This window comes from Gobio gobio, assembly GCF_949357685.1.
Source record: "Gobio gobio genome assembly, chromosome: 23".
Classification (NCBI taxonomy): Eukaryota; Metazoa; Chordata; class Actinopteri; order Cypriniformes; family Gobionidae; genus Gobio; species Gobio gobio.
The window spans coordinates 7,327,738-7,343,767 of NC_137119.1; the positions used below are offsets into that span (position 1 = coordinate 7,327,738).

The 16,030-nt window shown below is 36.0% G+C and overlaps 1 protein-coding gene across 4 annotated transcripts in view; it reads left to right on the forward strand.

The window, feature by feature from the left end:
• Positions 1-2,065: 2,065 nt before the first annotated feature.
• Positions 2,066-16,030, forward strand: part of pfkpa (phosphofructokinase, platelet a) — a 58,248-nt gene continuing 44,283 nt past the window's right edge. For 2 of the 4 annotated variants that reach the window (XM_079806004.1, XM_079806005.1), the window contains exons 1-7: positions 2,082-2,337; positions 5,850-5,923; positions 6,679-6,756; positions 12,848-13,037; positions 13,233-13,398; positions 13,515-13,559; positions 13,710-13,818. In XM_079806004.1, the coding sequence (XP_079662130.1) occupies positions 2,247-2,337; positions 5,850-5,923; positions 6,679-6,756; positions 12,848-13,037; positions 13,233-13,398; positions 13,515-13,559; positions 13,710-13,818 (753 nt within the window). In that variant the 5' untranslated portion in view covers positions 2,082-2,246. Of the gene's footprint in view, positions 2,338-5,849; positions 5,924-6,678; positions 6,757-12,847; positions 13,038-13,232; positions 13,399-13,514; positions 13,560-13,709; positions 13,819-15,666; positions 15,763-16,030 lie in introns of all 4 variants that reach the window. The other 2 variants (XM_079806006.1, XM_079806007.1) reach the window with 2 other exon arrangements.

The window sequence follows — 16,030 nt, forward strand, 5'->3', positions numbered from 1 at the left end:
AAACACACTCCTAAATCTTATGAAAAGCCTTTCAGAAGAGTTGAAGCTATTATAGCTGCAAAAGGTGGGCCAACTCCATATTAAACCCTACGGATTAAGAATTGGATCTCATTAAAGTTCATGCTCATGTAAAGGCAGGCGTCCCAAAACTTTTGTCAATATTCAATCGGACAATGTGATGTCACTGTGCTTTATCGCCGCCATTTTTGTGTCCGGTCACAGCTGCATGACCTGTTTCAGTCTATGGTCACAGCAGCCACAACTTCCAGAGGAAGATCAATGAAACACTCCCAGAAAGTTCACAACAAGGTTACAATGTGCTCGGGAAATGTTGTGCTGGTAGCTGTTCTGAGAAACACTGAACTACAATTGTATTCAATCCCAAAGGAGTTAACATTAGATAGGCGGAATAAATGGTTGGATTCAATCACAAGGGACCACTGGCAGCCAAACAGCAATGCACAAAATTAATAACTACTGGGACTGTCGTATACACTATAATGAGGACACTATTGTAATAAAACGTTGTGAATTCTCTGGGTTTGGTTGGTGTGTTGTTGTGGGAAGATCGTGTCTACGGCTTACACATTGCGATTAGCACATAAGTTCAAGCTTCAACTGTGCAGATATAAGTCATAATATTAAGTTATGTATAAATGTGGTACGCCTCATATAAAACAGCAACGCAAAACATTAATAACTATGTTTGGGGCTGTCATATTTATAACAAGTAATAAAACAATTGTGAATTATTTGTGCTTACTTGCGTATTGCACAGCAATGATATTATTTTAAACAGTAATATTAAAGATGTTTACTATTACTGTAGTTACTATTAATTCATTTATTTACTTTCCCAAATAACATTGATGCATTATTTAGTAACTAGCACTTGTATTGTTCTCGTATTATTTTCATCAACAGGTTTGGGTAAAATAATTTCCTTATTGTCTGTGTGGAGGCTATTTCATTTTACTTATCCATGGCACGTTCATCTTTATATGTAGCCTATTGTCCAATGACTTTTATTGTATTGTATTTTATTTTTATGTTAGGCAATAGATTTTTTGGTAACACTTTCTCCGGTGTATGGTGATGGACTATGTACAAGATCCACCTTATTCTCGGGGAGCTACTGTAGAAATGCCCGGAAAAGTTGCAAACTTTAAGGGACAAAACACAGTGGTCGTTATTAAGTATCCAATTAAGTTTAATTGTTATTAAGTTCCATATATCTTCTTTTTTTTTCTCTCAAATCGTCTCATCTAGGGTTAGGGTTAGGGTCATGCTGTGTTTGTTGCCATGTCGGACACAAAAAGTGACATCTTCGGTACCCATAGTGTAAAAAAAAATATTTAAACTGTATTAAAAATAAATGTTATAGAATAATGGTGCATATAATGGTAATATAAATATTTTGTTTTTATATAAAAAATATTTTGAATAATACAAATCTAAAAAAAAAAAAATATATATATATATATATATATATATATATATATATATATATATATATATATATATATATATATATATATATATATATATATATATATATATATAAAGCACACATATTTAAAAAAGTTCACTGTCATATGACATTCATTTTTAGAAACAAATTTTATTTATATATATTTTTTAAACGTTATGCTTTCAAGAAAACAAACTGCATGAGAATGACAGCACAGACCTGAGATTGTGATGGATTCTCCAATGGAAATTCCCTTGCAGTTCTTATACTAACCAACAGACGACAGCATACTCTACAAATAACTCTACTAAAATGACTAGCACGATTGCAATTTTACTTTATAATTTAATTGAACGGTAAAACAGAATTATATGTGTAAAGATAAACTTATTTACCAGATATAAACTTACTGTAAATTAACTGTTAAGATGTTGCTCTTTGACGTCTTCTGACAGTAACCGGATATATTTGCCGGACCATATTTGATGCAAAAATGATCATCCCACCCACATCACCTTCCTACACGGAAACGTCGCCGAGAGCGTCTACTATTGGTCAACACTCTGACAAGAATGCGTGATCTGATCAGCCATTGGCTGAGAAAGCTGTCAGTCACAGAGAGACTTTTGATGCAGGTTGAGGAGAGGACGTGCAGGAGACCGTTGGAGAGAGAAGAGGAGAGAGGGGAGGACAGAGTCCCCAACAGGCACACTTTCATATAGAATTTAATTTATTAATTATTATTTTAACATATTGTATAGGATTAAAGGGGAAAATGGCTCAGCCAGACAACAAGAAGTTATTTGAGAACCTGACGGGCGCTGGGAAAGCCATAGCAGTGCTGACGAGCGGAGGAGATGCTCAAGGTACAGTAGAAGAGCTCACTGACATCCCATAATCGTTTTCCTATATTGTATAACTTTTAACCCCTTATTATTAGTGTGGTGTTCTATTAAAATGGTATACATCGTATTAGTGTGACAGCTGGTGTTCATTCTGGTAATGTTAACTTACACAATGTACAGTACAATTCACGGTTATTATGTTAATGGAGTTCCGTCATTATGTCAGTAACGTTAAACACAACTTTATTAGCACCTCATACAGAGTTGCTTCTCGTTAGGATGGATGAAATGGCAATTGAGGGCCTGAAGAGTTAACCATCAGATGGTCACAAGGTCAAAGATGTTGCATTGTGATGCGTTTGACAGTCAAAGGGTTAACGTTTAGGGTCATTTAGATTCACAGGCTGGTTAATATTAGCAAAAATGCAGGTTGAGATGATGATACACTGAATACATTTGAGCTCATCCTGCTACATTACACATGACAGGGAAGCTTTCATTTCTGTCGTAACGTTTTCATGTAACGACCAGCTTTCTCTGTTATGTAACGTTAGGTGATTGAATATCATGTATTCCTGTATTAAATGCCGGGTCGCTGCATTGCGGAATCACGTGACCTTCACGACGAGCACGGAGCATGTCATCTTCACTGCCAGCACCGGAGCCTAAACGATTATGATGCTTGCTTATGTTTGCTTATGAATAACCGGCATGTCTTTTACCTCATACCAGCGCTTTTCTGTCTGTCAATCGTCGATATAAAGATGTTCACCTTCAACCAGGAAGTTGCCGCGCGTTCCATATCCACTTTCGCGTCTATCACCCGCAGATGCTTTTTTTTAAAAGTCATGTTTGTTTCCCCATTAAGTGAGCTGTTTTGTAAAGAGATGAATGTAGGGGTGTAGGGAGTTCAGTTCACAGGATGCGTACGTGAGGAGCCGCGTATCGCGTTTGAGCCGGTGAGTTACGTCACATGAAACTGAGTCACGTGACCAACGCGCACCGTTTATAAACCAAAGTCACGTTTCATGCAGTCACTCATATGAAACATAATACCTTTGCTGTAAGAACTGAATACCCCAAGACGCTGTTTCTACCTGGTCTGACCTTTAAAAGGACTTTTGTGTAACCCAATCTAGTCAGGATGATTCAGTCAAATTAAAACAATAATAAAAAGCGGTTAGTTCCTTTAGAAATGCCAATCTAGTTTATGAGACCATTTCAGCCACTCCTTAAACAAGTATATTCTTTTTTAAGCATACTATTTCTTAACTAAAGTGTACTTTTTTCCCACAATAAACTTTTCACTGCAGCTCCGATGAGATATGCAAATGTTCTTGTTTTGTAAGTTTCTGTGGTAAAAATGCACATATAATTTCACAGTAGTTTATGAGTCACTGTAGAAGTGTGTGACTTCTGTAGTGACTCTGATCTGATGTAACTTGCATGCAATATTGGTCAGTTCAGTGGCATAATGTAGACATGTCTCAATGTTATAGATGAGTTCAAAGCATCTGCAGGACATGCGTAGCAGGACTGTACTTGTTTGTTTAGATAAACTGATAGACAGTGGCAGACTCAAAAGACTGAGCTCAAGGTGACACTGACGCCTTCAGTCATTTAGTTTGTCAGCACTTGTAGGGCAGCTAGAACTGCCATCTGACATCAGATTTAGCATTTTGCCCGGCGAACAATTAAACAGGTGGAAATCCCAAATACTCACATTGTAGGACGAACCCAAGCTATATCTACAGACGAGCTCATCAGAAAGACTACCAAGCAATGTTGTTCCCATATGATTTATTTTCTCCCACAGAGCACACACACACACACACACACACAGAATTAAATGAAGATTGTTTTCCATGTAAAGCCCAATGTATACAGTTTTTACTATAAGACAGTGCTATTGAGTCTTTTATGCCACAGACCCCCAAATATGATCATCCACATGCAAGGGACCCCCATCCTAAAATTTGTATGTATAAAGACCCAATTAATACTGTGAAAAATTAATGTTACAAATGTGTAAAATATTTAGTTTCTATTACATTGCATCATTGTGTTTTTTTTCACTGTAGAGCTGTATTTTTAGATGTATTTTATAAATTAATTATTTTTTTATACAATTGTTTTAATTAAATGTATTGATTATGTAATCAAATTTATCAAATTCTATTTTTTTATCAATTTATTTATTTAGTGACTTAATTTCTTTCTTTTTTTACTTGTATAAATGTATAATTTTTTTTATCAATTTAGTTTCATTTATTTTAATGAAATGTTTTTGTTTCTTTATATATTTAAATTTAATTTATTTTAATCAAATGTATTAATTTATTATTTATTGATTTAAAGTTATTTATTTTAATCATTTTATTTATTAACTTGAATATATTTTTACTTTATTTTATTTTACTTTTTTATTGTAATCAGAAATGTATCTGATTCAAACGAAATAAAACAATAATTAAATGCAGTTTTATTTAAAGAAACATGAATCAATAATTAATTATTTAGTTTAATCTTATTTTTATTTTTAAAAAAAAAATTTTATTCACTGTATTTAACTCTTCCACATTCCACCTATAGCACTCCTCAGTTTGAAAACTCCTTTATATTCAATTAAACTCTATTTTAAATGAGTATAAAAACATTCTTATCGCTAATAAACTCTGGAGAGAAATAGTGTAAAAACTGGACAGATCAGATTGACTATACTATAAAAGACTATACATTTTGCTGTATGCAAATGTGTTCATGTCCAAATTGAACATGACGATTATCAGTGAATAATGACATGAATGTCATTTTGTATCATAAAGTTATTAAAAAATGATTCGTATCGTCTACTTTTGTGGTGACTGCCCCCTTTTTGAAGCTTGAAAGCTCCAGTTGCTGTTTCTTGAATTTACATGGAATTCACGTTTTCTCTTTTTCTGTATTTCGCAAAAGAACAAAGTACAGTTGAGTGAATTATGAATTCATTTTTGGGTTACTGTTGCTATAACAGAAAATATCTATCGGAATTAATCTGCTGAAATTGAATCACCTTTGAGCTGAAAATTAGCACTTCTGCTTTTCACACTGGTTCTTTCTTAGTCATTTCTTCCCAGTCAGTTGTAATGTGTTGCCTAATAGCAGCAGTGTAGCTTTCTGTGAGCAAATTTAGCAGATATTAAACCAGATTTAACTACGTTTTATGTTATTATGGATGTCACTCCAGCACACAGCAGGACTGTATTAAGATTGAAAGCTATATTTCGAATTGATTGTTAGCACAGAGAGGTACTTTAAGTAAGTCTGAGTGAGTTATTATAGGAGGAGGCTGGCAACAGTTGACTAAATATGGCAGAAAAGGCCTTCCCCTACACGTTGTTATAATATGCTGTGCAATAGCATTCCAATAATCCTCAAATTACATTAAATCAAGTGCAAGCCTAAACACACAGCCATTTCTAACCTGTTTACCCAGTATTATGCAATAGATATCCCTCTATAAAATGATTTGTCTGGTGTTTCTCTGCATCCAGGGATGAATGCTGCTGTTCGGGCTGTTGTCCGTATGGGAATCTATGTAGGAGCCAAAGTCTACTTCGTTCATGAGGTCAGTCTCTAGTTCATCCATTCAGAATTCAGATGATACTGGAAGACTGTTACATGCTGTACATACTTATATTGATGTGTAAACATTAATAAGACAAACTAGTGTCTGTGTCAGTGCTGTGTAACATATGGGTCTCAATGTTGCCGTTCACCCTTTCCAAATGGCCAATCATTTATTTCCAATATAAAAATGTTACTACTTAAGACATACTATGAATACACACAGCCTTTTTAGTTCAATAAGTCATGTCAGTCTGACTTCAGAGTTGTTGGCATAGCAGAACTGTTTAGAATTAAAGGCCCATATATCTAGCCTCATATAAACATGATATTTCCATTAGCATCACATGGCATTTAAGCCCTATGTCTAGCTGTGATAGGCCAAATATCTTCGCCCACTGTGCTCTTATGCAACGGCTTTAGTGAAGAAACCCACACATCCATCTTCTCCTGATTCCACCCTCATTCTTAAAGGTGAAACGTGTCATTTGTTAAGTATTTGCAAGTGTTCCTACTTCCTAATGATGCAGAGATGGCACACTTCACCTTTACTATCGAGATTGTGCCATATAGAGACATTTTGTAAACAGAAAGCCATGTCTTTGCCAAACCAGATCATTGCCTGCCAATCTCAGTAAGCTGGTTCATAGGATTACCTGGAAAATTGAATTCATTTCTGGTGACTAAGAGAGGTCATTGAAGGATAGGAGGATGAGGGATTTTTATTGTGTGTTTGTGTGTGTGTGTGACTTACAGGGTTATCAGGGTATGGTGGATGGAGGAGACAACATCAAGGAGGCGACATGGGAGAGTGTGTCCAGCATGCTGCAAGTGGTGAGTGTGAAGAGGATCATACGCCTCTCAAAGCACACATACCTCTGCTCTACTGTGGCAAGGTTACCGGTTACTATTCATGGTCCCCACAAGTTTAATGTCATTAAAAGTCTTTAAGAAAAGACTTAAAGGGGTCATGGACATGGTTTTATTGTTTTATAATGTTTCCTGTGGTTCACTTGTAATGTTAGTATGATTTTTACACCAAAAATTGTCATAAATTACAAGTAAAAGGCATTTTTTCCTACCATGATTTTCGCACTCTGATTTGAACGCTCTTCAGTGTGAGACTTCAGTGTAAACGCCCACTGCTGTGATTGGCTGTGTCTTTGCACATGAAATAGGTAGTACGTACATGTTTAACTCTCTCAAACTTTTAGCACGTTTTAACTATTACAGCTAGGGCTGCAACTAACGATTATATTAATAATCGATTAATCTGTCTATTATTTTCGATTAATCAATGAATCGGATACAAAAACAAATAACAAAAAAGCATTAATTTCCAACCCTTTATTCAAAAACAGAACTGATAGTGCAAATTCACAATGCAAAAAATCTTCAGAAAGTGCACAAACAGGTTGCTCCAGTAACACTACAATAAGGTTGTATTAGTTCACATTAGTTAATGCATTAGTTAACATGAACTAACCATGAATAACATCTCTTTTCAGCATTAGTTAACCTTACAGTGCATTAACTAATGTTAACAAGATTTTAATAATGCATTAGTAAATGTTGAAATTAACATTAAAAAAGATAAACAAATGCTTTATAAGTGCAGTTCATTATTAGTTCATGTTAACTAATGAACCTTATTGTAAAGTAGTACCATACATGAGCTGTTAAAGTAATAAAAAACAAAAAAACACATGGACAAACACAAAAAACATACATGTATGCTTTACATCTGCCAAATATATAGGCTTTTTTTAAATAAAGTGCACAAAAAATGTATATTTTTGTTTAAAGGGACCTAAGCTGTCAGAACAATAAAAAAAAAAAATATATATATATATATATATTATTATTATTATATATATAATTTTTTTTTTTTTTCTTTTATAAAGAAAAATACTAATCAGAAAACTTAGCAGGATTTGTTTGAACATTAGAACTTGTTCTCTACACTACACTCACAGATGCACACACTCAAAAAATAAATCTAATGGGTTTAGTTCAATTGTAATGCATTAAGATTTTCTCTAAAATTTCCAAACCCATTAAATACTCCTGGAGAAAACATCTACTGTATTTTCCTATTAATATGAATGATATTACAATTTAAACATGCAATACAGACACAGATTTAACTGCTGAGACATATAAAAAAAATTGTATTATCTTAAAATTAAATAAAACCACTCCTCCTAAAGAAGAACACAATGTCTTCTTTTCAATGAATGATATATGCATTCTTTATAACAACTTGGATACAACATTCCTTATGGATTAAATATAATTAATATATAGTAAATATAATGAATTATTAAAGCTAAAGAGCAGTGAGTGATTGTCTTTTGTTGTTTGATTAATGTTAAGAGCACAGATGGCAGCAGGTTTATAGACTGCTGTTACTTTAATACCGAATGCTGACCGAAAATGACAATAGATATTAGTCATAGTTTTTGTAATTCAAATCTGGTTTTTATTTAGTTATCGTCTCGTTTTCGTCTGTGAAAAAATTTGTTGATGAAAAATTATTTGTCAACGAAATTAACATAGCAAAAGATTGAAAAATGAATGGGTCAAAAAAGGCAAGTGAATAAAACGTGTCTTTAGTCTTGCAAACTATACCACCCCTGCTTTACTACTGTTATTAACAAGCTAACGTTAACTTGTCATGCTTGTCAAGCTGGATAACGAGTAAACACCAGCACCAGAAGAGCTACTCCAGGGACGTTACGCTCCTCACTTCAAAACGGAACAAAAGTAGGATTCTGTAGTGACTTAACGTTACCCTGCTGTTACACTGCCCTTCCTCCTCATCAAGGACTCAAGATGAAAAAACAAGATGTTTTCGTTTTAGATGCTGAATCATCACCATGGTGCTCCCGTGCCATGCCATGTCGCTTTTGCATATCTTGCAATTAACCAGTGTTGCCACAGTTACTTTGAAAAAGTAATCTGATTACTGATTACTAATTACTCCTTTAAAAAGTAACTTAGTTACTTTTAAAATAAAGTAATCTGTAAAGTAACTAAGTTAGATTACAAGTTACTTTATTAGTTACATTCTTCAGTTGCCGACAACACCTCTGCAGCCTCAACATAAAAATGTCAACCGTTTTTGTCTCCTGAAATTGTATCTCCAAAAAAAATCTTTTGACAAATTTTATAAAATCTAAACATGTTAATGAAAGGTACGCGCGACGCTCAGTTTGAATGCTGAACGTAGAATGATTGACAGCTACAGCTGAGGAAAGACATTCAGCTATGGAATGGCTTTAGATGACTTTGTACTAGCAAATCATAATATACTAATAATGATTGCTGAAGGATCATGTAACAATATATATTTCTGATGATTATTTAATTTTCACGACATGCCTAATCTGAGCAAGTGACTGCCTGTCTTGAGTTTTTTCGACAGACGGAGGCGGCACGAAATTTGACGGAGACGGCCGCCTCGTAATTCTCTATACAGGAAAAACCCTGTGAGACTCAGCAAGAAAGCAAAAATATATATTTTACTAAGGAAAATGACAAAAAATAGTAACTCACAGTGACTTGGATAAATTACTTCAATCTGATTACTGGTTTGGAAATGGTAACGCATTAGATTACTCGTTACTGGAAAAAAGTAGTCAGATTAGAGTAACGCGTTACTAAGTAACGCGTTACTGGCATCACTGCAATTAACACACTTTTTCGATTTATTAATGGCTTGGTTCGGCTCGGCTCGGTTTGCTTTTCCACTGCGTGGTACGACTGTACGGCACAGCTCGGCTGAGTGCTCCCACACCTTGGATGACTTGGGTCGTACTGATTTCTCTGCCTTTTGCCTGATTTCTTTTTTATACTCAAACATCTCCGCGTCTTATTGAGTGGCTTAATAGGCGCGTGACACAACGAATCGATAAAGAAATTTGTTGCCAACTCTTTTAATTATCGAATTTTATTGATTTTATCGATTCGTTGTTGCAGCCCTAATTACAGCTCTCAAGGTTAAATGGATAGTTCACCCAAAAATTAGAGATGCACCAATTGATCGGCCAGGGATCGGAATTGGCCGATTTTCTGCATGATCGGCCCTGATTGGGGATCGGCCGATCAGTCTCACGTGTCTCCGATTTTGAGCCGATCCGTCTACATGCGGCTGTGAGCACGAGTGCGGCCGCGACGTTGACGTCACAGCCACGCTCATGCTCGCGCTCACAGCCGCATACAAACACTAGAAGAAACTCATTAAGCCATTCGTAAAACTTGTAAGGTTAAAATAAACCGCGGGTGAACCACCAGGATAGCGCACAACATGACAAACCTAATTAGAAACTTAAAACTCCATCACCCCGTGGAACATGCCCAGTTTGAAGAAGGTAACGTTAGTAAAGGTAAAACGGCTAAAGCTGGCCAGAGCTTTCCTTGGTATAAGCAGCGAAAAGACCGAAGCAATTACAAAGAAATAATGGACTTCTTGGCGTTGGATGACCAGCCGAACGCATAAACAGTCACTTCATGAAAATTTACCGTTTCATTTGAGAAAACTGTCATATCATGAACACAGACACTCAAGGGCAACGGCAACTCGTCAAAATAAAAGTTTGGTTTAAAAAAAATTTAATTTACAGAATATATTGGGCTACTGTTGTAGCCTACAGTAGATTTAGCGCCAGCTCTGAGTAATAATAATACGTCTCTACTAATAATAATATGCTTAAATGGTTGATTATTTTTCACTTGATCTTTTTTTTATAAACAATGTTTACTTTTAAACAGCATACAGCCTTTAAATGTTTTTGTATTATTTACTTATACTAATTTTTTAAAATTGTTAAATAAAAAATATTTAGCTGTGGTACTGAAATTGGTACAGAGTACCGTACAATTTTTATGGTATTGGTACCGACTACTGGAATTTTGATACCGTGACATCCCTAGTTGGTAAGATTTATTACCCAATCACTGAACTATTATTAGGAGGAGTATTGTACACTTCAGGTTTGTTCATTCATAGGATCTTTTGACTTTTGTATGACAACTAAAAAAGAGAAAAAGGTCAATTTATAATGTTTTGTTTCATAAAGCAACTGATTTTCAGTTATTTGTTATTTCTACTTCTTTCCAGGCACAGAACTCTTATTTTTTGAGAGTCGTTTAAGTGAGAGAAGATCCTGTTGTAATGTTTATTAATTTATTTTAGAATAAAAAAAAAAAATTTAGCTTTGAAGAAAAAGTGGATTTTTGTTTGTATATGCTGTCAATTATAGTTCTTAGAAAGAAAATCGGAATCTGCAAATATCATTAACAAAAAATCGGAAATCGGAATCAACCAAGAAAATTGCAATCGGTGCATCTCTACCAAAAATGACAATTCTGTCATTAATTACTCACCCTTACGTTGTTCCAAACCCGTAAGACCTTCTTCTCTGTCGAAAGCGCTGCAATATTTACAACGGAAACTGCGTAGGAGGCTGGCACAGGCTAGAACGAAATTGTTGAATAAAGTTGTTATTTTTGTTTGTTTTTGAGCACAAACAGTATTCTCGTCGCTTCATAACATTAAGGTTGAACCACTGGGCCTTGAAAGTGTTAATTATATTGCTGTTTATGAAGGGGTCAGAGAGATTTCGGTTTTCATCAAAAATATCTTTATTCGTGTTCTGAAGATGAACGAAGGTCTTACGGGTTTGGAACAACATGAGGGTCGTAATTTATGAGTCATTTATGACAGAATTTTCATTTATGGGTTTCCAAAGAATCCACAGTGAAATGTACCGAATACAAATAAATAATGCTCAACTGGGACATTCACATTGTTGAAAATAAATAAGCACATTCCTAGCATTAGGATCCTTTGGAAGGTAATGTCAGTCCAGTGATCCCGTATCGCTCTTCTCTCCTCATCATCTCACTAACACGCCAGTGAGCGGGGCCAATGTTGCAATGATGAAGTAGGGCATTCTTATAGTATGATGACCTCTTATACTGTATGTCAAAAGCTCAAGGAAAATTAGATTTCTTAGTTCATGACCCCTTTAAATATCATTTTATGAGGTATTTGGGTATAGAAAAACAGGAATCACAATACAGCTTAATGTGATTGATTATTAAACTTTAAAAGGCTATGATTTATAATTTTATATATAGTTTTAGCATGTTTTTTAATAATGCTAATGTATTTGGTCTTGGTGGACTAGATCTGTTAAGCTGCTGCAGCTTTTGATTATTGCTGCTGGATATATGGACCTGCAACTGCTACAAGATACACTGGCATGCTGCTGAGAGCATGTAAGATATGCTGCTGCTGCATAAACAGACATGCATAAATCATGTTGCAGATCTAGGGAGGTGGAGGGTTTCAGAGGAAATCTGATAGCGCGCTGCTGGCCTAGCTTACAGAAAACAATGAACCAGACTATTTAAATGTTGAGCAAGCAAACTAGTAGGCTGCATGATCAGCAGTGTCAGCTTGTGTCATGCTGTAATGATGTGACTGCTTGAAGATTGCATGTAAAGGACCTCTACAGTTTCATGACTGAACAAGATATTTATAATTTTGACTCATTCCTTTTCTTAAAAAATAGTTTAAAGAATGAAATATGAGGTGTATCATTTTCTAAAAGTTTTTGGCTTTTTTGTATTGTTAAAATCATCACATTTACATTCATTTTACAGTTTAGGATGTTACCATAGACATTGTCCTACCTTAACCATATGGTACTGTATTAACTTTATTTGCAAAAGTCTTAATAAGCCTTAAATTCCCTGCAGATAACCTGCTTGGGTGATCACCTCTGATCTCACAAGGAGGAATTGATGTCTATAAACGTCACATGGTTCTGTGTACATTCAGCATACACAGAATAATGGGCCAATACCTTTTCCATCTCATGTTACAGGAGTAAAATTTTGTGTGATTGTGTTTCAGGGTGGCACTGTTATCGGTAGCGCACGATGCAAAGATTTCCGCTCGCACGAGGGTCGTCTGAAGGCAGCTCATAACCTGGTGCACAGGGGCATCACCAACCTGTGCGTGATTGGAGGAGACGGCAGCTTGACCGGGGCCAATCTCTTCAGAGAGGAGTGGAGCGGCCTACTGGCAGAGCTGGTCCAGCAAGGTTTGAGCTGCAGACAACACAATAGATATATAATTAAGTTTATTGTGGATTTTTAGTCCACAAATGTGTTTTAGCTATTCAAAACTTTTGCTTGAATTTATCTGAATTAAAAAAAAAAAATACCATATTGGTCAATACTGTCCAGAATTTAATCTTATGAGCTTTCACATTGCATTTTCTTGTTTTTTATTATAGAACTGATTGATGAGGAGGCGGCTCAGAAATACTCTGCTCTTCACATTGTGGGCATGGTGGGCTCTATTGACAATGATTTCTGTGGCACCGACATGACAATAGGAACAGACTCAGCCCTCCACAGAATCATCGAGGTGGTGGATGCAATCATGACTACAGCTCAGAGGTACTTCAACAGTCCATTACAAAGTTACTAGATGTGCAAGATGTTTCTTGGGAAAGAATATGACCATTTTTGAGTGATTCCCATTTATTGGCTTATCATTTTTTTGTGGATTACAGTCACCAGAGGACATTTGTGCTGGAGGTGATGGGCAGGCATTGTGGGTAAGATTATATATTAGCTCCATCCATTTTGACCTGGATTTGTTCAAAACATATTATTAGAATGGTTTTTGCACTTGGCGGTGAAATGATGCTGTCTACTGTCAAATCAGACACTGTATTCTATATATCTGTATGCGCTTGTGTATGAAGTTATCTGGCATTGGTGAGCGCCCTGGCATGTGGAGCTGACTGGGTGTTGATTCCTGAAATGCCCCCAGAGGATGGCTGGGAAGAGAAAATGTGTCAAAAACTCTCTGCGGTAAAGCAAAAATACATCACTTCTCACTGAATTTGCATGCAACACACTTGATATATAGTACTTCTTATGTTAGTAAGTGCTCACACTTTCATTCACTTTTATTCTTGTTAAAACCATTAAAGTATGCTTGTGGTTGTGCACAGTGTTAGGGAAGTGACTCTAAACCGGTAGCTGATTAAATAAATTAGGGCCTGGCTTCACAGACAGGGCTTAGACTAAGCCAGGACATTTAAGTCGCTTTTATAAACGTGTCTTTTATAAAATATCTCAGTGCAAGTTGCTTTCAGTTCAAACATGCATTTTAGTCTGGGATTAGCTTAAAGGTGCACTATGTAAAAAAAAAAAACTGTAAAATATCCAAAAACCACTAGGCCAGTGTTATATATTTTGTTCCGTTGAGTAATTAAATTATCCCAAATGTTTCCACCTATTTGTAAATCCTCAAGGAACCGGGACGTGTGAGGGAGTCGCCTGTCGATTGCGTTACCCTCGGCTTCCACTTTTTTTTGCAGAAACTTTTTACTCTTACTGCAGTGTGCAACAAGTGTCATAGCAGCCACCGAGAAAACGCACAGAGTAACATTATAACATCTTTTTCAACACACTTAGATGTATCTGATATGATAAACAGCTGTGTTACCTCATACTCATGACCAGAAAAGCAGAAATGGTGCCGAAACCTGTGGCATAATAAAAGTCCCGCTGCTTGCGAGGTGTGTGTTTTTTTCACACACTTTTGTGTGATGCTCAAAATTGATCGGGAGAATGCACGCTCATTATACAGGTAAGTTAATCACCGGTCTAAACTAATGTGTGCTGCCTCCATTGTAACGCACACACATAGCTCACACATCACGCGGAGATCACATTGCGCCGCACACAAAACCATTCAGTAGCGCTAAAATGTATTGTCAACACTGTTCCGTGATTTATCAATAAAATAGCTTAGAAACTGAAATGTTCTAGCATATATTTCTTAGTAACTAAAACTCACATCTTCACTATTAGTAGAGAGACGCTGGCAGGTAGAATTAATTCTCACTAATGCATTCATATACATGTAATCTTTATCTGTATCTGATTCAGAACGAGCAGAAATCTGTGAGAAATATAACAACCCAAAGACAAAAGAACTGATACAAAAGCTGTTATGTTGGGCCTTATGGGCATTGCTGTGACATATACCATAGCTGTCCTGTGCACAAGAAAACCCACGTTCGCGTCTCAGCTCAAGGTTCAGGGTTATTTGTTCATTAATGACATCATCAGCGACTAGTCGACGTCGACTCGACTTTGATCACATAAATGTCGACTTTAAAAAAACGTTAAATCCTTCAAAAAGTGGTTCAACCCCTAGTTAATAATCGCATCCATGAACATGATTTCTGCCCGAGTCCTTTCCCGATTCTTTTCCTCCGGCTGTGAGGTGAAGACCACATGTCCCAGGATACTGCGCTGAAACGTGGTGTTTTGAACAGGTGACCTCTAGCGGACGGAAAAGTTACATAGTGCACCTTTTTTAAGCCTTTTCTGTGAAACCGGGCATAGATTAACTATAGTTAAGCTTCACGGATGATAAAGTAAAATGTTCACTGAGATTTATATCTTTCCATCACTACTTGTTCGAGATTAGTTATGTAAATAGTCATCTATTGAATGAAAACAAAAAAAGTTCATTACTCTTCAACATTGGTTATACATACACATTTACAGATTGAATAAGGTATTTCTCATCTGTGTACAATGAATCATTTTCCACTAATCCCAAAATGCATTGTTTATTTGAATATATTCTTTTATTTGTAACATGCCTATGTTTTTGTGGGACAAATGTGTTCACTGCCCCAGACTCGATCCAGAGGTTCAAGGTTGAACATAATCATAGTTGCTGAAGGAGCCACTGACAGACATGGAAAAGCTATTACTTCTAGTATAGTCAAGGATGTGAGTACTGAATGTTTTCAAAGGGAGAGAGCAAAAATCTGGAATTCCCTAGAACTGGAGTGGCCCATCTCCAATAAAGATTTGGAGTCTTCGACCAAAAGTACAGCGACTTGGCGAACAATTGAATTGCTGTCAGAAAAACTGCACTTTAACTGGGTCATGTGGTGTAGTGGTCAGTGATCTGGGTAGGTAATCTTGCAAGGAGCAAGCCACTGTCATTACGTTGCTTCATTAGAAATGGTGTTTCAGTACGTGGCTATTTGCTTCA